The sequence below is a fragment of the Cyanistes caeruleus genome, chromosome 4 (assembly GCF_971803275.1).
Source record: "Cyanistes caeruleus chromosome 4, bCyaCae1.hap1.1, whole genome shotgun sequence".
NCBI classification, from domain to species: domain Eukaryota; kingdom Metazoa; phylum Chordata; class Aves; order Passeriformes; family Paridae; genus Cyanistes; species Cyanistes caeruleus.
The window spans coordinates 53,374,687-53,395,577 of NC_141704.1; the positions used below are offsets into that span (position 1 = coordinate 53,374,687).

At 39.2% G+C, this 20,891-nt stretch overlaps 1 protein-coding gene across 2 annotated transcripts in view; it reads left to right on the forward strand.

Annotated features, from left to right (window-relative positions):
• The first annotated feature begins 1,900 nt into the window (after nt 1-1,900).
• GXYLT1 (glucoside xylosyltransferase 1) overlaps nt 1,901-20,891 on the forward strand; it is a 30,230-nt gene continuing 11,239 nt past the window's right edge. The window contains exons 1-4 of one of the 2 annotated variants that reach the window (XM_086884674.1): nt 1,901-2,132; nt 9,911-10,003; nt 19,376-19,550; nt 20,470-20,595. In XM_086884674.1, the coding sequence (XP_086740800.1) occupies nt 1,933-2,132; nt 9,911-10,003; nt 19,376-19,550; nt 20,470-20,595 (594 nt within the window). In that variant the 5' untranslated portion in view covers nt 1,901-1,932. The remainder of the gene's footprint in view (nt 2,133-9,910; nt 10,004-19,375; nt 19,551-20,469; nt 20,596-20,891) is intronic. The other variant, XM_086884675.1, reaches the window with a different exon arrangement.

Below are 20,891 nucleotides of genomic sequence, written 5' to 3' on the forward strand. Positions count from 1 at the left end.
CCTTCTTTCAAGCACAGCCAAGAACAGCAGTAAGCTATGGCTCAGTTTTTATGAGCATTCACATAAAACATACATCCTTAGATCACAAAAGCTGTAGCATAACTATTTTTTTTTATGGTTTATTGGAAACCATGTTGGCATTTTTCTTAAAATGCAGGGTCCTGAATGGGGATATTATCACTTATTTTAAAAAAGGATGTTTCTAGTCTATAGAAAAAATGTGAGCCAAAAGCACTGTAAAGACAAAGAAGTAAACAGAATTATTCCAAGCTTGTATTTTTCTTTTTTTTTTAACCAGTGTCAGAAGCTGAGAGAGCAGCACTGAATGATGACTTTAAAATACTTACCTTGGCAATAGTATAGGTTAATTAAGCTGTTAGGCTTTTGCTCAGTGGTCTGGGCTAGAGAGAAAAGATGCACAACTATGTTGGATTCAGCTGAAACCCAACCAATATTCCCCCAGTCTAACAAGATGTTCAGTGTCACTGTTGGACATGAAATGATTCACACAGACGCGTCTCGAGTTGTGGTGAAAGAAAGAGAGTCATTTATTTGTTCTCTCAGAATTTATAGGTTTCTGACCATGACCAGGGATTGGATGGTCAGGTTAACACCTTCCCAACCGCACTGGCCGTGAGAGACATCCATCAAAAGGCATATCTTTAATGGAATGTATAAACACCTGTGTTTATAGTTACTTTCCTGGGAAAGTGGCTAGAACTTGTAAAAACAATATCGAAGGCCTGATTCTCAGGGTGACAGTACAGCTATTTCTTCTGCCACTTCCCATACCTACATTTTGTTGTCCAGAAGCATGCCTTGGTGAGGTAAACTACCCGTCTTTGCCAGTGACTGCAAACAAATCCTTCGGGCTCAGTTCTCCAAGCTTCTCTGGCCCAGCAGCACCCACCTGCTCCTCCAGCCAGGGTGCCACAGTCACCTGGGTGCCAAGGCCAGAGGAGGGAACAGGGCTGGAGTCCAAAGTGATTTGCATGCGCAGACTGTGTCTGTACAAGGAGAAAGGATATCTGTGTAACTTCAGCTGCCTAAGGAATGAGTGGGAATATCACAAAATGGGTAAAGGTTGGAAGGGTCTAGAGTGGGTCATTGTCATCCCTCCCTGCTCAAGTAGGGTCCTCCTAGAACACTTTCACAGGATTGTGGCAACACAGCTCTGGAATATCTCCAGTGAGGGATACTCCACAACTTCTCTGGAAATCTGTTCCACTGCTCGGTCACTTGCGCAGTAAAGAAGTTATTCCTCATATTCAGGTGGAACTTCCTGTGTACCAGTTTCTTCTGTTGCCTCTTTCCTATTGCTTGGAACCACTAAGAAGAGTTTGTCTCCATCCTCTTGGCACCCTCTCTTTAGGTATTTATATGTACAGAATATCCACATGCAAAAGCAGCTGTGCAGATTTCACGCAGGAAAAGTGCAACAGAAACACTGAGAGCAGGGAAAGAGTGTCATTTTGAGGGATCTTTATCCCCATTTTTGCCCTTGATGAAGACACACAACCTCTAACATAGCTTTACATTCTTCTTATACTAAGATCCTCAAAACTGCACACGGGATTCAAGGTGAGGCCGCACCAGAGCGGAGCAGACCGGGACTGCCACTGTCTCTACTTTGGATATTTCATCGCTCGACTTCTCTCGGGGAGGCCTGAAGGGACGAGACCAGGGCCGCGACAGAGGGAGGGATAAAGCGGGAAAAGGGGGGTGCGGCTTCTTTCACTTTTGGGGCAAATAAACAGCGGGAGCTACCACGGCCCCGCCCTGCGGCCCGCCCGGCCCCGGCCCCGGTCCCGCCCCTGCCCGCCCCTCGCACGCCGGGACCGCGCCGGGGATCGCGCCGCGGCCGCTCCCGTGGTGCTCCCGCTGCCGCCGGAGCCGCGGGCCCGCCCGGCCGTGCCGGCGCCGGGCGGGAGGATGCGGCGGTTCGCGCGGGTGGCGCTGCTGTGCCTGGGCTGCGCCGTCTGCTCGCTGCTCTACGGCCTCAGCCAGCTGGCCCTCTCCCTGGAGCAGGAGCCTGGCGGCGGCGGCCGCCAGAGGCAGGCCCGAGACCCCGCCACGCCCGGCGCCCGGCGGCAGGCAGGGAGCGCGGGCCGGGGCGAGGCGGGGACCGAGAGGTACGCGGCGCGGGGGCCGGAGCCGGGGCCGGGCGCGGGCGGCGGAGCCCGCCGCATTCCTGCGGGGAGGGCCGGGAGGGTGGCGGCGTGCCGCTCTCCGTCCCGGCCGCGGGCGGAGCGGGGCGCGGGGCCCCCGGCTGCGCGGGGCCGGCCGGGCGGCGGCGCCGAGGCCTGGAAGGCGCTTTCGGGGGCAGCGGGCGGCGGTGTCTGTGCGCTCCCTCCCGGCGTCCCGCGGGCTGGCCGGAGAACGGCGGGTGGGGAAGCCTTAAACAAACAAGAAAAACTTTGGGGAGTGGCGTTGCCGGCGACCGGGGCCGCCCCCGTGCGCGTCCCCGCGGCGCGAAGCCCGTCCCTGGCTGCTGCTTGGTGGGACAGGGCCAGTGAGGCGATGAGGGTTGCGTTTCTTTCTTCCAAAAGGAGAAAATTTCACGGTGCTCCTTTAGGTCTGAAACTTAGTAACTTTATGATTATCAAATATAACTTCAGTGAAGTAAAACTGTTTATTATGGGTTACCTTTATACAGCCAGTCTTCTCACAGAAACCAGTGAGTTCAGTTCTATAATTAAAGGGGTGCATATCCGAGCATCTCACACTCTGCATAGTTCTGTTGCCCTCTGTCAGCAGAAATTTTAATGTGGCCAAGTGGTGAGTGAGATTATGGAATGGAAATTACTAGTTTGCCTTTAGATTATAGTTTCATAATCCTGTTCACCTGTGGCTACTGGAATCCTAAAGAAAGTAAAGAGGAGTGACAAGAAATCTGTTACTGAACATGGAGGAGAAATAGGAACCAGACCATTCTGGTCTAGCTATAAGGCTGTTGAGATTCTACAGCAGTTTGCTAAAGCGAAGTGAGTTTGTTGGTTTGGCGATAGTCACTGCTTCCCAGTGCTGTGCAAGTTCTGGTGGACCCCAGTCCTTGTACTGCTTGTGCTCCTCTGAGCACATGAGCGAGTTGAACTCGTGTGGTGACCTGCTTGAAAACTACCTAGTTTTTGGCCAACTCAGCTCTCTGTATTGCCTCATCATGTAATTATAAAAGTGTCGATGCTGTTGTAAAGGACTTGCGGAGGATGGCAGGATGACAAGCTCTGACTTAATAATCTTAAAATACCATGAAAAAGCATTCTGAGTTACTAGGGGTGGAGTCAGCTGAAATGTGAAACCCAGCTTTCGACTGGTAAACTACTTAAAAGAATTTTTCCCCTGTGTTTTTGCTTTACTTCAAGTTAACACAGATTATAACATGAAAAAAATCTAAGGATGATTGTGCCTCATTTCTAGTTCATGATTAAAAATTTCTTGTGAGTGGTTGAAATCTGCTAGTTCTAAATATAAATATGATTAAAAAGTAATATATTTGCTTTATTAAAGAAAACATGCAGTTTAAATGAAGCAAACTTTTGTTGGGTAGAAGATGATCATGTAAATAAATTATTTGTACTATTAAACACTAAAATTACTTTAAGCTGCATCATACTGTTAGTAAACAAAAGAAGAACCAAGTTTATTTTAAAAGCTATACTGTTACAGTATTTGTACTAAGAGTGTAGTTTTTAAGTTAAATATACGAGTGGAGAAGAACCTCAGCAAGATGCAAGAAGCTTCTTGCTGCAGTGACATCAGATGAGATATAAATCTGCCCCGTGCTGTAAAATGGAAGTTTTACTAACTGAGAAAGTTCTTTCTTTAAGGTCTCAGTGCCACAAATAATTCCACTGTATACAGTGTCGTGGGGGCATATCGCCATGCAAAACCAGTGTCTGTTGTCACCTGTGTGGGAATTCTTTACCTATAAACTGCTGTCAAGCTGAGGGCTCAGGACAAACATAGTTTAGTAATAAGTTATTGAAACATGCTGTTTTTGCAAAAAGTAACTTATTTGTCAGACTCTTAGAAAAGTCCCTAGGAGGCTTTTGTTTAAGGAAAAGCCCTGTCCTGTGGCAGTTAAGAAATGTCCCACTGAATGTTCCTTTAGAAGCATTTTTAAATTATTCTTGATTGTTAAACTGCATGACATTCACTTTTGTAAGTGATACACACATCTTGCTGAATGTATTGGTGGTTTTCAGTTTTTATACATCAGCTACTTCTTCAGTAGAGGCTGAGCACTATGGCCACCTATCTGTTTTATGCCCACTTCTCACTGTCTTGTGATCATGTAATATCCTGAAGGGTGCATAACCTTACAGAGTAAATTTCATTTAGATCACCTTCTAATCCTTGAAATTTAACAGTTTATGTGCATTAGTAGTAGCTTTCATAAATGGGTTGCTTCAGCTGTATTCACTGATAGCTTAACATAGATTTCAGCAGAGCAAATCTATCATCTGAAGGCATTTGTGCACTCAGCAGGGTTTTTCTTTAGCCAAGAAGTGTTTTCTTTGCCTGAATAGTCTAGTTTGTTATATACCACAAGGGGAGAAACACCTGGATCATGCTCTGGGATAGGGGAGGGAGACATTGAATTTTCTGTTAGTTTTTGGAAACATGCAAACATGAAAACTGCAAGCCTTGGATAAGGGTTTGGAATGCTTCACCTGAAATAATTTAGCAATGGTGATGCCATGTTTAAGAAGAAAATAATTGAAAAGGAGGTTCCATATTGAAACTAGAATTACAGGTTGAGGCAGGTTCTTCCAATAAATGTAATAATTAACAGGCGTTTATTGGGTAATCAGTTTGGTAAGGAGTTGTTTGTTTCAAACACTGAACTGGCCTGAGGAACAAGAGGACTGGAGACTAAAGGCTTGTATCTTGAGACTTGATATAAACAGCTGAAGAACACTAAGAATTTAATAGCTAAACATCTTCATAAATGCCTTGGAAACAGATTTAAGGGGATACTGAGCAAGTTTGCAGATGATACAAAAATGTGAGGAGCTGTTGGCTCCGTCAAAGGCAATATTTTGGTAGTATTGCCACTTCAGTTAGGCAGATAATGTTCATCTTTCTACTCAGGTCCAAAAAAGTGCTATTTTAATAGCAATTTTGAGATATACAGAAGTCTGTTGTCAGTTCTATGAATTTAGTGCAGTCAGTGAATTTGACCCTATTAAAATGGAGCATGTTTCCCTTATGCTGTAGTTTAGCATTTTTGTGCTGCCAGCCGTACAGTTCTGCTACATGTGGCACTGCTGTTTGATTGTACCAGTCTTTTGATCTCTAACTGGTCTGGCAGAGGGAGAGTTAAGTGGATTATAGTGCATGAAAAAGGGTCGAAAGTATATCCACAAGCTTAGCAGAGGAGGGTGGTTATGCCAGGTAGCTGGTTTTTTCCTTGGCCTGTACACAGCTATTTTCATTGGTATAAGAGCTTAAGCAGCAGTTTCACCAATTTGCTTCTCAGCTATTCTTATTTTAAGAAATTAGTCCAGAACCTGTCAAAGAACTTCAAAATGTGTGGTAAACTTAAAAGGATGAAACATTGAATGATTTGAAGTTGAAACTTCAATTTGATACTCTGCTAAATTTGACAAGCATTTGACCAGCAAATATTATTTTGCATAGAAATGTTGTGAAGCAGTGAAATGCTATCAAGATTTTTCCAGTTAAAAAGTTTTGGTATCAGACATCTAGCATTGCATTGACTATATCCTAATAAAGCCTCTATGATGAAATATGTCATAACAGATTTGTGGTATTGCTGCAAATGTTCAGAAAAAGCTGTTGAGGAGAATTAGAAATTCTTGGTGCATTTGGAAGTTGAATTAAGCGTCTTATCACCCCAGTTTTTTACTCCTGTATGATTATGAGCAGGAAGGAAATTCATCCTTCCCGTTTTGCTGCACTTGTGGGCTATGCTGTAGGAAAGACGTGAGTCTGTCTATTGGTTGGTTCATGCAGTTAATAAAATATAGGTTGTTAATGAATGGAATTATTACAGGAATGTAGTCATCAGGGCTGCACCCCTCACCATTTGGACATTCTGTGAAAGTTTGCTGTGGAGTTACAGTAGTACAAAAGATACCACATGGATTGAAAAGTATTTCTGAAAACCATGATCTCCATTAAGAAAAGGAGGTTACTACTGATTGTTGAGGGATTTCTTGTGGTTAAAACTTGACTTGCCAGAGGACAGGGCCTCAGTCCTCATGACAGCAACTTATGCACTGCTGTGTATTTTGCACACTAATTTGAAAGGGTCCTTTCATTCTGAAAAGCTTTCAGGTCACAATATAGACACCTTTTCTATGTCTGCAAATCTAAAATTACTACTCTGTAGGGGTGTTGAAGCTAAACTAACTGATAGAGGTAGTTAAGAGATGGCTTAAGTTGCTTAAGGGAGAGATGCTTTGAGTAGGCAAAAAGATCACTGAGAATGCTTGTCTCTGACACCAGTGATTTTTGAAACTTCATGTTTCTTTTTTATATTTTTGACAGTGGTTGGTGTTAGAAGTGGTTCAGCCCAGTAGTGTGATGGAGGCAAGACTGCTGTATTTCCATGTTCCTGGGTCCAGGCAATAGCAAAGCAGAGCATTTATTCCAGTGGGATTTTAGACACTTAGCACATACACACACGACTGTCCACAGAGATCAGCACACAAGAAACAGTGCTTGCACAACCACAAACAAGTGTCCTGATCCTGTTCCCTTCTCTGACTGATCAGGGTGAAAGGTTTTAATGAAAAACACATCAGTGTATGTAAGATGGATCCCTGCAGTAACTGGCCTTAGACTCTTGGTCCATCCAGGAATGGACTCCTGATCGTCTGGCCTCCACTGTTGCTGACCTGAGTGTGAACCCTCTAGTCTTGCAGCCCCAATTCAGTTTGTGGTACTCACACCCTCTTGGATGTGCAGACACATGTACAGGTGAATGTGCTGGATCTCTCCAGTTACTGGCCTTAGCCTTGTGGCAGCTGGCCACAGGATTGCCTCATGAAAGGGAGGGAGTCTTTTGGATAGCTAGTGCCTTAAACATTAGCCACTCTTCAAACCCCATGTGGTCAGCTCAGACTTTCTGGTGCTTCCAGTTGCCATCCCTCAGACCCTAATCTCTTGTGGCCATGTAAGAGAGGTTCTTTCAGTAGCTCAGACTCGCTGTTCTCTGCACAGTCTGGCCCAGTCTGACACCTGGCTCCCGAGCCTCTTGCTCTGCTTGCAGGCTAGTCTGGCAGCTGGTGGTTATGTGCACAGCATGCACACAGCCACACGCTGTGTGCACACACTTCTCCCCATCCCTGATGCAGGCTCTTGGGTCCCTAGGATCTGTGGCCATCTTCTCATTTGCAGGCACTTTCATCTCTGTATGTGCAGATGGAATGGAGCCACTCTGTCATCCAGGAAAACAGAAGTCTTCACATGTGACTGAACCCTCTTCTCTCTCTGTTTTTTGCATTCTCCTTCCTCCCCAGTCCACCTTTGATCCCACAAGGAGTGCTACGCCCTTTCAGGCAGTACCTCCATTAGTCTGTCAGTAAACTGGCTTGGGGAGTCTCTCCTGTTACCTAGGCTGTGGATGGATCATCTGCCTGGTTCATGTGCTCTCTGCCCTCGTGAATTGGGGCTGGGTTAGGGAACTCCATATGCCTTGGTTAGTTTGTTTCACCTTACATTCTTTTCTGCTTTCTATTTGTGGGGACTGGCCTTTAATCATGTAACAATAATAGAGGTGAGCAAAATATCCCTCTGTAGTACTGAAGGTGACTATTCCTGTGTGACTAGTAACCTCTGTGAGGTAACAATGACTGTTCCTGTTTGTGAACAGGTACAATGCATCTCCCTAACTCTGTAAAGCAATTTTTTGTAGCCCAAGCTTTCCTCAAATTTTATTTCAAGTAAAAAAATACCTTAATGAGTGGCATTTTAAATGATCTTATTGTGAACATCTAGAAGAAAATGTCCAATTATTCCAGTCTCTTAATTCTTTATATGAAAAGCCTTTGGGGAATATAGTAGCATGTGGTCAATTGGGAGAGATTGCTGTTGACAGGAGAATGTCTTGAGCTAACATTAGTCAAATTTCATATGTACATATCCTAGTAACACTTTTGTTTTAAACATGCAGTTTATGAATCAAACCCAAGGCTGATAATCTTGCAAAATGGAATATTGGAAAGGCCTAATGGGTCAGAGAAACAACTTAGCCATTACATCAGATTTGTCTTGTGCCTTGGTAGTTTGGGTAGGATAATACTCAAGACAGCTAAGAAAACTCTTGTTTGACAGCTCTAAGAGGAGTCCCCTGTAATATTAGCATAGTGAACTTCCAAACCAGAGAATTCTTTTGGAGAGATTGTGTATTAATTTCTCCTGAAAGTAATGAGAAACAGTTACTTCAAAAAGCTGATAGTAGAGATCGTAAAGATTGTTCTTCAGATAAGTGCAAGACCTTACGTGCCTTGAAGTTTTTATAAAACTTCAAAAGCCACAAAGAGTAATGTAAGAAAGAATCTGGCAGAGAGAGCTCATGGTTTTATGCTTTGGTAAAGAGGAGTGCAGATGTTCCCGAAATAGAGTTGCAGTCTATATTTTCGGGTTTTGTACCTGGGTATTTATTTGTGGAGAGCATTCTTAAGTCATGAAATAAAATTACTTGAAAATTCTTGCAAGCACAGTTATCTACTGAATATAGGGATTTCCTGTGATCTACCAAAGAACTGCACCATCCCCCACAGCACGAAAATGAGGCTTTGTGAAACACTGTGTTTATCAGGTCGTTTTTCTCAAGTGTTACAAAAAGCAGAAATTACACAGCTTGACATTTTTTGATGCTACATTAAGCTATTATTGTCTGGTATTTGCAAAACATTGGCCTGTACAGGTTTCAGATTACACTTCCAAGATGGTACTGATGAATTTCAAGCTTGCAAAGCCAGCTTTCAGTAGGGTTCTGAGCTATAGTCCTTAAATACCTTTTCATCAGCAGCTTTTGTGTCTGTTTTCTTCTTGCACGTCTTTCATTCACAGATACAAACTTTCAAAGGAGAATAAACACTACTGGCTTTGTATCACGAGGGCAGGGAGCAGAGAAGGTTGCTCAAGAGAGTATTTCTTGCTTTACAATATTCTGCTTACTCTTTTCAGATTGCAATTCTTGATGTTGATTTTGTCACCAGAACCTTTGGAATAGACACTTCTGTTTCTTTTTGAAAATATTTTCTATATTGTGGTTGCATAAAATGTAATGGTGAACTACTAAACCCTGGTTTTTTTAGCTGCTAGTGTAGCACTAAGTCAATAAATTGTTAGTCTTGCTGTTAGTATGAAGAAAGAAAATTTGTGAAATGTTGTGATTGTTTCTGTGTTACATTAACCATTTGTTACAAAACAATGGAATTCCTTGGTGCTGCTAAGTCCTGTTTTTTATTAAAAATCAGCTTGCACTGACTAGAGTAATGGATGAACAGGGATTGTGTTAAATGGACGATGTAACTTCGAAAATGAAAAGTTACAGTTGCTCCTCTGCTTTGAGTAGATGAAGGTGTTGAGAAGGTCAAGTTCTTTCTAGCAATAAGGGTTGTCATTCACTCATTACCTATGGGCTTAATTTAATCCTAGAACATAGGAGGATCCTAAAAAATCTCAGCCCCTCTGTTTTTCTCATTCGAAAAATTTTGAAGAGGAAAGACTAAAGGATGTGGGACTATTCTACCTTTAAAAAATATTGATTGGCATCTAATACCTTCTCCTTAGTATTCAAGTTGCATTACATAACCAGTTTTCTGCCAACTGATTAACTGTTCAACTTATGCTTGAGCTAGGAGACTATCCACTGAACTTTGCCATAAAATCAGTAACATTTATATAGGTTATTTTTGTCTTATTCTGTTAGGTGTAAGAATTTGTCTGTATCTTTCTGGAATTCCTATTGGATGCTGCCCTCTGATGTTTGTGGAATGAACTGCTTTTGGGAAGCTGCTTTTAGGTAGGATGTTGTTAAATAGTACTTTATTGTTTGATTGCAGACAGATGAAGCTGATGTTTTTTGGCTCTTGAGCAAGTTGGCAAAACAAAATGGTAAATGGTTGTTGATTATTTCACATGCATTTCACCTGATTATATTATGGTTGCCTTTAGCTGGATTTTTTCTTGTTACATTATGTTCTGGAATTATAGACTCAAGTGTTACTTGAGTAAGAGTAGATTTTTAAAATTATATTGCTTCGTTAAATAGAAATTTGCTAACGTCTGTTAAAAACCTGTCTGAATATAGTCTACAAAGTTAATGATAAATTATTTTCCTAAAATAAAATTTGCTGCACACTAATATCCATGATACAACTTAAAATAAAATGATATACTTAGAAATTACGTGTGGATTTTTTTTTAATTCAAGTTCCATATTTGTAGAATTTAGGAAGGTACTTCATCCAAAAGCACTGAAGAGACCATTTAGAATGTTGTTTAACATTTAGTATGTAAAGAGTAGACTGTCTCCTTAATGCTGCATCTTTAACAATAAGTTTAAATATTTTGATGTGGTGGCTCAGATGGTTTAGACTGTTTGCACATTATGCAAGTAGCTTGAAAAGAAGTAAGCTACTTGTCACATTATTCTCTAGCCAGAGACTGTGGTCTATGAAGAGTTATATACTCTTCAGTATATAATTTAAAGTTTTAAGTCAATTTTTCTTACATTTAAAATTTTGCTAATCATCCTTTGATATGGTTATCTTTTCCTGTTAGTATGAAGCTTGAATATTTCTGGGAAAGCAAAGGGGAAAAAAAGTTTAGCTTCAACAAGACTTAGTATTTTTTGAAAATTATGGTTGTGGAAAGGCTGTAGATCCCTTATTCCTCTCTGCTTGTGTGTTGTCAGTGCTTTTGAAGCTCATCAGTTGTCAAGACGTTCCTTAAAGAGGTTACTTAGATTGATTTTTATTCTGTTAGTGAAATTCATCTGCTATTTGGGTCTGATGAGTTTTTCTCGTTGCCATTAGTAGCAATCCATCCTGTGTCAATCCATAGGGAGTCACCTGACTTTGTTAGGCAGATTTAGCTATCTGAATAGACAGAAAAACCTTTTTTTTCCCTTGCAGGCTAGCTTTTGGGAGTTCAACTTTATGAAGTTTAGCACAGTGGGATAAATCAAATGCTGTTGATAGAGGGTGTAAGGGCTTAGCTCATGCTAGGTGGAGGGACAGGATGTGATTGTATGCTTCATTTAATCCTTGGACATCTGGGCCAGTTTTACACTTGCAGTGCGGAGAGAGGAGAGGTCTTGCTGTCTTCTGACCCCACTAAGCATGAAGAAGTCCAGTAATGCACAAAAATAGCAGGAAACTTCCTTTCTGGATAGGCTTGAGGCAAGTGGAACCTTGGAACCAGAAATGGACAAATCCCATGCCGTTTTTTTGCGCATACCTTAAGCTGTAACTTATATTGATCTATTAAGAATTCCATATGTTTCTGTGAAGACAATTCTGTTGAAGTGTGCATTGATTATGACTTTACTGGATGAGTCCACTTTCATGATGAAATATGGTTCACGGTGAACGCCTAGTGTTTGCAGAATGTCATGTTTATACATTTTGAAATTGGAAGAAAAAAAGCTGCTTAAATGAGTAAAAGGTGTGTGGTGTTCAGATTAAACATTTCACATTAAGCTGGATTGTTTTATCAATATATCACTATTAAATTAATCCCCCTATGTTGTGTTGACTTCAGTGCTTGTTGAATTCCTCAGTGAGATGCTCTAAGTTAGAGTGGGTCACCATGCTTCTTCCAAACTTACTCATACTCTGTTTAGTAAGTTCACTTGGAGTCAGAGGAGTTTGTGTAAGACAAGAAGTGGGGAAGATGTCAGGGAGAAGGAGAAAGTGCTCGCTCTTTGGATAGCAGCAATTGCTATCCAGCAATTGCTGGGCCTGTATCCTAAGCCTCATTTCCCTGTATGGGCTGGAATAAGAAAGAATTGCAGCTTGGTTTCAGCTTTGGCTATGAGTTATAATTGTGTTTAATTCTCAGACAAAGTGTGTGCATTGTACTGGGTGCACTGAAAAGCTGAAGGCTGCTTCAAGTACAATACTTATGAATTGTGTTTTGGTTTGCAGTAGGATTTTTGGAGGAAGAGGAATGAATTTAATTGCATGCATGTTTATTAACCACAGCAAGTTAATTAATCCAGCATTCTTGATTTTTGAGACAATACCTGTAGGGCCACTTCAAGATTCTTAATGAAGATAGTCTGTTGAAAGCTTTTTCCATAAAGAAGCAACATTGTGGTTCTAAATTTGGTATCTTCTGAAATGGGAAGGAATGATTGTTCTACCATAATAATGTCTTAGGCCAAGTAATTTCATCCTGGATTGACTAAACCTTTGTCATAGGTGTGATTGTTACAGTAAGGTACAGAATACAGCTGAACTATGAGGAGACCAGGATAAGGGAGAGGGATATAAGGAAGACCTAAGAGTTATATATCTGATTGAAATCTGAGGATAGCTAACTTCATTGCTTTTAAACGTGCCAACAAAATAGTAGGAATCCCAATGAATTTGCTTTTAACAGACATGGCCGAGTCTGCTTGTTGAAATGCACTAATAAAATCTTGAATCTATTTGGGCTGGTTTAGTTCATGAGAACACTCAATCCATGAGACAGCACTGTTTAACCAGATTTTAAATGAGCTTGTGAATGGAAATTCTGATGTTCTATTCTTGCTCTTTCAATAAACTAACCAAATGAGTTTGTTTAGAAGAGGAGATCATACAGCTGGAATAACTTTGCTAACAGTACAGTCATAAAATTTATCTCAGAGTTAGAATATCTCCATTTTCCACTGAAGTTTTGAAAACATTGGGAGCTTTTTAAATTTTAAGTACTTTTATTGAAAAATCTTAGCTTATCTCTCTGTTTCTAGCTTGTAATTCCACTTAGCTTTTTTGTCCTTTGTATCAGAACCACAGGGATTTGTTTACCCCTCAGAGACCTTGGCATAGACACTTTGGAAATGCAGTTTTCTACGTTATTTCCTCTAAATAGCTCTAAGTGTATTAAGTGAAAACTAATGCTGTATGGATTTTTAAGATTCAGGTATGTGCATAGAAATGTGATAGTATGTAATAGAAATGTTGAGACATACAGAGGACTCTGAAATTTGTGTATATAGACTTCAGTATAAGTCATGCAGTAGTTGAAGATCATTTGAAGCTGATGAACTCTGAACAGGTGCTGGTTCTAACAAGGAATAATGAGGATCTTCATGTTAATCAGTGTAAGATCAATTGCTTTTACTGTATGTGGGAAGGATTTTGTAGCTGTCCTGCACCCACATTTTTTCATGACTATTCTGATTATCAACTTTATTGAGACTGTCATGTCTTGTGCTTGTGACACAGATTATTTGTTATCTTTCACTTTGACAGAAGAAGCATGAGATTGCTTTTACGTACAGTGGTATAGATTTTACCAAAACTTCAAAAATGCTGATAAAGATAACATGAGGCTCAGATTTTGCATGGTCTAGATGATGCTTTTCTTTTCTAGTACAGCTTTCAAGGTGCTCAGTGTTGTCTAGCTGGTATAGCTGCTTTTATCCTACTGGGACTGACTAGGAGGAAATTCTTAGAGGTCATTACTATGGTTATCTGACCAGGCTGATTTCAGTTGTTGGATCTTGCAGCTTTAGTGGGTTTTAAGTTGTGTTGTCTGCTAAAGTATAAAGTTCCACTAAGTTTTTGGGTATATTGAGCTTCATGTGGTATAGTTATATTGAGATGAATTAGTCCTGAAAATAGTCCTGAAAAAAGGAATTATTCTAAACTAGACGGCTCATTGGAGAATGGGGCTTCTATTTTTATAGTCAATTTAAAATTACTCATATATTGTAACTTCAAACCTAATCTACTAATTGAGTTGGCATTGAGAAGATTACATTTATACATCATATGCAGTGGTATCATTAGCATACTTTTACAAAATAAGCTCTTGATTATGGCATGTTTTTCATGCAGTGCTGTAGTAGAACGTTAAGCTAAGTATAAACTAGTATTTTCTTCACTTTCAAATCCAGGTAATGTCTGTAGTTATCTTGATCCTACTTGTAATAAGTGTGGGAGTGATTTAACAGCTGCATTTTAATCAGCGTAGATTTGCTGCCTTCTTACTCTGCCTGTTTGCTTTGTTTTTTTTCTGGTGACTAAAGGCTGCTGGGTTAAGCTTAGTAGTCAACTGATTGATTTAGATCAAACAGGGCATTAAAAGGAAAAAGGATGCCAAAAGTAAGCCATCTGTATTGCACTTACTATTTGATTTTCTGAGGTATACTGTAGTGTCAGCTTTGAAATAATACAGTTTGATTATATGAAAATACTTTCCTTGCATAATTTATTGCATATAATTAACACTTTCTATGCTAATTATGAAAACCACTTCTATTACACCAATTCGATGGAACTGTATACAGAATGTTCCTGAGGCTTTGATACCCTCGCACCTGTGCTTTCCATGTGTTATGTGAGAATACAGAGAACTTTACCTTTATACAAATAAAGGTGACCTCTACTACAGTTCCTTGCATCCAGTCTAAAGGACAGAGCTAAGCTTTTTGTGGAACTGCTGGGTATTTTAGTGCCAATAAAATTAGTGTTGATTTTTTTTCCCAGGAAGTACAGCTGGGATGCTATGAAGGTTCTAGAAAAGTATAACCTGTCAAAACATACTGCTGTAGCTTGCTATCAAATTGCAACTTCATAATTGTAATTGACCTAGAAATGCTAATTTAATATACAATATGTCATGGTAAACATCTTTAAATATAAGGCAGTTCTTGGCAGACACTAGAAAACCTTGTTGTAGCAGATTCACTGAAGGTATCCACCTGTGTTCTGCTCTCAGAAGTTATTAACAGCATAATTAACCAGTATAGAGTGAAGGTCTACACTTGGCACAGAAATACTTCAGGCCAAGGCTTGTACCTGGCCTTTTGCTGCTGCTAAGTAGTGTTCTAAATTACATGTTTTTTACTCGCATTGTTAAAAGTGAATTGTTTCAAATGTGTTTCCTAAACTCATGGGAGTATGCATGGAGGTTTGTCTCAAGTATTTTGTTTACTTTTACTGTCCCTACCTCTCATGTGTAATTAGTATCCTCACAATAATGAAATTCTCTTATTTCTTCCTAAAGACTCAAATCTGCTGTCAAGGCATCCTGCTCAACATCTTTTACTGGGTTACAGTTGCCTTCTTTCTCTTCCATTTTAGTTACCAGAGGTTTTCCTTTCCCTGCATTGCTGGAGATTTTTCTTTTTAAATTAGGTGTGTCAAATTTTCTTTATTAGTCTATCCAACACTCTTAGTAAAATACAGTTTGTATTTCACTCTATTGTTGCTTTTTTCCAAGGTTTTCCACTAGGTTCTCCCACACCAAAAAATGAAGCTATTAGTAATTAGAAATGTGCATATAAAAATATTAATTTGTGTTTTTCTGCCTCTCAGCAAGTTTTTTGAAAGTATCACCTCACTTTTGAAAGCATCTTAATCCCTTTCAAGACCTGTATTTGAGCTTCACTAAAGGTTCATACCAGAGCTGTGATACCTGATACCAAACCTGCTCAGGTTCAGACAAGTTACTATTCCTGTAGAATGATATTTATTTTGCTCATTATCAACTCAGCAGCTGGACTGCTAAAAAAATTGGTATTGCCAAAAGATCTTGTATCACTTGGTGATAACAGATACCAGACCAATTATCTAACTGAACATGTTTTTCCTTTCCCTGGCTTCCAGTGAGGCAGCTGCACGCCTAACTGCAGTGGAGAAAGATGGGGAGAAAGGTCACAGAGGTGGGAAAAGAAAGGAGCAGTTCAAGGCAGAAAATTTGGGAAGAAATTAGTGGAAAAACTAAAGCAATATAGGCATAATATTAAGGGAGTGAAGCAAGTAACGAAAACCAGAATTAGCTCTGTGGGTGGAACACATTCACATTGAAGGTGAGACTGCACAGCTCAAGCTGATAAGCTCTGCTGAACAATTTACACTTCATGCTGCCTCTTGCATCAGGATGAGGAAAAAGCGATGAAAGATGCTGGCAGCTGAGGGTTATCTGTAAATAGCGTTCCTGGTGAAGGTGGCGGTAGGACTTCTCTCTGGCAGTGGACAGAGGTGTGTGTGAAAGGGAGAGGAGCAGCACTGAGGCCTGGTTGCCAAATGAAGGCTGTGGTTCCCTGTGGTCTGTATGCAGAGAAGTCAAATGCAGCTTTTAATCACTAAAGGATGTCTTTTTATGGAGTCTGGAGTAAGGACCACAATTCTGGAGTTTCCCAACTTCTGTCTTAAAACATCTGATATGTCTCATTCCCTTTGTAGTGGATAGTCCACAGAGGGAATGGTGGCCTGTTCTTTCCAACATTGATGGAGCTTCTTGCTCCATCTGCTGCAGAGATAAAGCTTTAGGTTGGGAATTTTTGGATCTGAGTCCAGCTGTTTCCCATTTGGTATGAACTGAAATGCAGTTTTCATTAGCTTTTTCCAAGTGGTTTTTTTTTTTTTTAAGAAATAATTTTTAAGCACAGATTAAAAAAATTGAACTCAATAAATCTGCAACTTACAGAAGAAAGAGGTTGTGTGAACAAAGTGACTATAAAAGCATTATGGCGTGATCAGTCCAGTTTTTTGTTGTGTAGCTTGAAATGTTCTTTTATTCACAGAGGTCACTTGATGTAGAAATAATAAAATATAGTCTTTGAATCTTAGTGCATTTTAGAGTTTCTTCAGCATAATTTTTATCATACTTTATTAATGAAAAGCTGTGTGTTACATGTAATTCAGGAGCTTGGCTTTCAGCTATGCGGTTTGTGTAGGTTTTGCCCTTATTTATCACATGACCTTGTAATATCACTGTAGGCTCTCATGACTTCAGGGTTTAATTATTGTAATTCCCTTTTCAGTGGATTAGTGGTGAGGCTAATCTGCTGCTTGCAGCTTGTTCACACTGTGGCAATGTACTTATTTCTGAGTTTAAACTACCCTCATCATATTCAGCTTGCGTTGTTTTTTCCATTACTGCTTACTGCATGGTGTAATGTTTAAATTAGCTTTACATATAAAGGTCTGAATGGACATGTCTTGATTGTATTTCAAGATTCTTATTTTTAGTGAGTGTGTGTGTTAACCTGAACTAATTTTTGATTTTGTTTCAAGATTTATAAAAGGTTTCAATCTTAAAATTAAATAATCTGATACAGATGTCTGCATATTGGTGTCTATGTCAGGTAGGTCTTAAACAGTCTCTAAAATTGAAAGGGCATAGAGGATGATCCAGATGACCAGCCATTTAGTTGCTGAGATGTAAATGGTTGTTGTTAATCAGGAAGCACTTGCATATCCTAGACATCTTTTTAGGACTAATAGACACAAAATGATCTTTGTAGTATGCAGTGTTTTTGGCATCTGGAGATCAGGTAAGATATTCTAGAACTTATTAAGTGTCACTATAGCTATGTTAAAAATCTATTCAAGCCTTAGGTGTTTACTTTGAAATAAGATTAATTACTCTCTATACTCCATAACCTGCTCACTAGATCTCTATTGGATTTAATGTGACTTTGGACACAGTTCAGGTTAGTATCTTCATTTAAGTGCCCTATTTTGGATCTAAATCTGACCTATGAGGTCTTTGATCCCTGTGATTTTTAATAATGCCCTGAACCTTAAGACTGTCTGCATAATCCAACTAAAATTTTATTAATATTAAATTCTTGGATTTAAGATTGAAAAAAATAAAATAAAAAAATGAGATTTTTAATTCCAGGGCATTAAATTCTTTCAAAAGTCAGAATGTTTTTTAAAGCAGCAATCATTTATTGCATTAAAATTCAGCAGTTTTATAGAGATAACTTTGCTTATATTTTGCTTTGTGGAAGTGAAAATAATGTGTGTAGCTCTTCTGTGCCTTAAAAGAGGCATATTTGCATATTGCAAATTTAAAGGAAAACTTGTATGTATTTACATGGTTGCATAAATTGGGTGGAGCTTATGTGCTAAGAATCACATCTGGTAATTTCTGTTTTGACGCATCCCTCTTCAACAAGTTTCTAAGAATGGGTGATTTGTCAAGCATTTCTCTACCACTATTAGTTTGGTAAAGTATTTTCTAACTTTTAACTTCAGGATTGGTTTTGTCTGCGTAATTTGGCATTAAACATGCAATTTAAATGTTCAGATACTTTTGGTTTTATTGGCCCCCTTCTCCCATAATCTGTGCAGACAGCTCAAGGGCATAATATTGTTTTGCAGATGGGCTTTGAGTTGATGTGTGTTTAAAAGCTTTGAAAGCTTTTCTGACTAAATCTGTGAAATCTAGGAGATTTTTAGTATAGCCACTGTGTTTGCCACCAAGCTAACAGTATTTACCTGATAACAATTCTAGTCTATTATATTAAAATAGTGAAATAATTTTTAAGTGTTCCCTGTATAATACATTCCAGGCACATCTTACCGTAACTGTTGCACTGGTGTCTTCAGAAGTAAAGGATTTCCCAGTCCCCAGTCCTTGCAGTGATCTAGCCTCAAGGACATGGAGAGTGTGTGTGGTCAGTGTACCCAAGGGATTTCCCAGAACCGCTGGGAGCACCAGGGCATCCCACAAAGCCATCTGAGCTATTATTTTCCCCCCTCATCCAGCCCATGTTGTACTCCTGCAAGACAGAAGGACAGGAGAAGGCTTTCTGTGTTTTGTCAGTGCTTGGGCAAAGTGCTGAAGGGTGTGTTTGGCAGAAAAGGACTTAGTGGGGCAGAAAATGGATAAAACCTAGGTCAGTCAAAAATATTCTCAACAGAACTTTGTGAAAGCAGGGATTATTTCACTTTTGCTGTTGAGCTCAACTCTGCTATATTTGTAATATTTTCCAATATCTATTTAGTCCAGGGAAAGGGGGAAAAACTCATGTATAGACTTAATGTGCTGTCAGCCCTTGACATTTTGATGTAATTTCATGTAGTCTTTCTTTTAGCATAGCTACTTTGATGAATTTCCTTGCTAGTAATGAATAGTAAGATTGTAAAGAATAAATGTTTGTGTATGGATCTAGACCTTTTTTTTCCTTGTAGGCTGGGATGGTGGGAGTGATTATGAGAAAGATTCAGGTTAAATGTAAGCACACATACGATGTGTAATGCTATAGTTTGCCTGTTCTGTTGAGATATACTTTGCTGGTTTAAGGATGATAAAGGGTATTTTGTTAATTACTTGCTGTAGTAAATAGTAGAGCTTTTGTTTAAGCCTTAAATAGTAGTTTGATTAATTCTTTAAGACTGTGCTAGAAATAATGTCAAATGAAAAATTATTTTTGTATCAGATATGATTACATGAAAACACATTCTTCTGAGAAAATGCATCTAGCAGTGGTGGCCTGTGGTGAAAGACTGGAGGAGACTGCTACTATGCTGAGATCAGCAATTATTTTCAGCATCAAACCTCTCCATTTTCATATTTTTGCTGAGGACCAATTGCATGAGAGTTTCAAAGACATAGTAAGTATTCAAAAATGTATTCAATCAATTTGTAGCACAATTTCAGTAATACACAGCAGGTCTACTTGTTTGATAGAGTGGCAGAAATGAAGGAGTCTAAAAATAAGGTAATGAGGCATTTGTAGTGTTGGATGGGGATCTTTGAAATTTTTTCTTGTGGAAGAATGCCAGATGTTTCTCCTAGAAACAGACCAGTACTTTCTGATTTGTCACCTTGAATCTGTTAAATACAAGCCTGGTGTTCTAAGCACAAACCAGTTACCTTGTGTGAGTTTATTTAGAGTTGACTTTACAATAAAAAATTAGAGATCTGTCCTTTTTTTGTCCCTGTGCTTACAGCATGAGTCAGTCTTTTATTGTTTAGAGGAAGTGAAACACCAGTTTTTGAATATGGTAGATACAATTATGTCTAATTTTAGTACATTTCAGTTAGTGAAAATTACATTATGACTGGAGTAGCAGTTTTAGAAGCTGACAAGGCTATAACTGTGGAGGATTTTACTATTTTTGTGCTTCAAATGACTTATTAACTGTGACTTTAGTATGTTACAAATGTAAATTTATATACACTTATGCAAAGAGTAGCTGTGGCAAAAATGGAGTAAGATTAAATTTTGAAAGATTTCATGGGTATTTGTTCTGTGGTAATTAGTTAAAAGGGTTTTAATTAATATACTTACTTTTTGTAAATACTGATTTATTTTGCTTTCTTCCTTTTGAATGTGATCTGATATGTTTTCTTCATAGTGGCCTGCAGGTGCCACTTTTGTTCAAGTCTTTTGATTAGCTGATAAATTCTTGAATTTCTATTATGGAAAAGAGTCATTGGACTTGTGTTCAAGTATCAGTTTGAATGGTTAATTGTGTTTTTTTGGCAACAGAATTGAAGTAATTTTTGTGATTTCTTATTTTCACATAGCTTGATGAATTCCCCTATGAAGGAAAAGTTAATTACACATTATATCCAATAACATTTCCATCTGAGAGTGCAGCAGAATGGAAGAAATTGTTTAAACCATGTGCTTCACAAAGACTGTTTTTGCCAGTAAGTTACTTTGTAATAAGACAATCCAGAAGTCTGTTTATGAAGCATCAAACTGTCCTTGTTAATCTGATTCCTGTTTGGTTTTAAATGAAGAACTACTACTATTCCTTAAAGTTACTTTTATGATATCTGAAAAAACCCTCTGAATTTAACGTTCTTCTGTGGCACTAGTATCCTTTGGAATAAAAGTCCTTTTCTCACTTGATGCATTATGGCACAGTATCCTCAGAAAGAGGTTTAGCTCATGTCATCATCTCAGAGGTAAGATGGATTTACCTCACCTCATCTCCTCACGC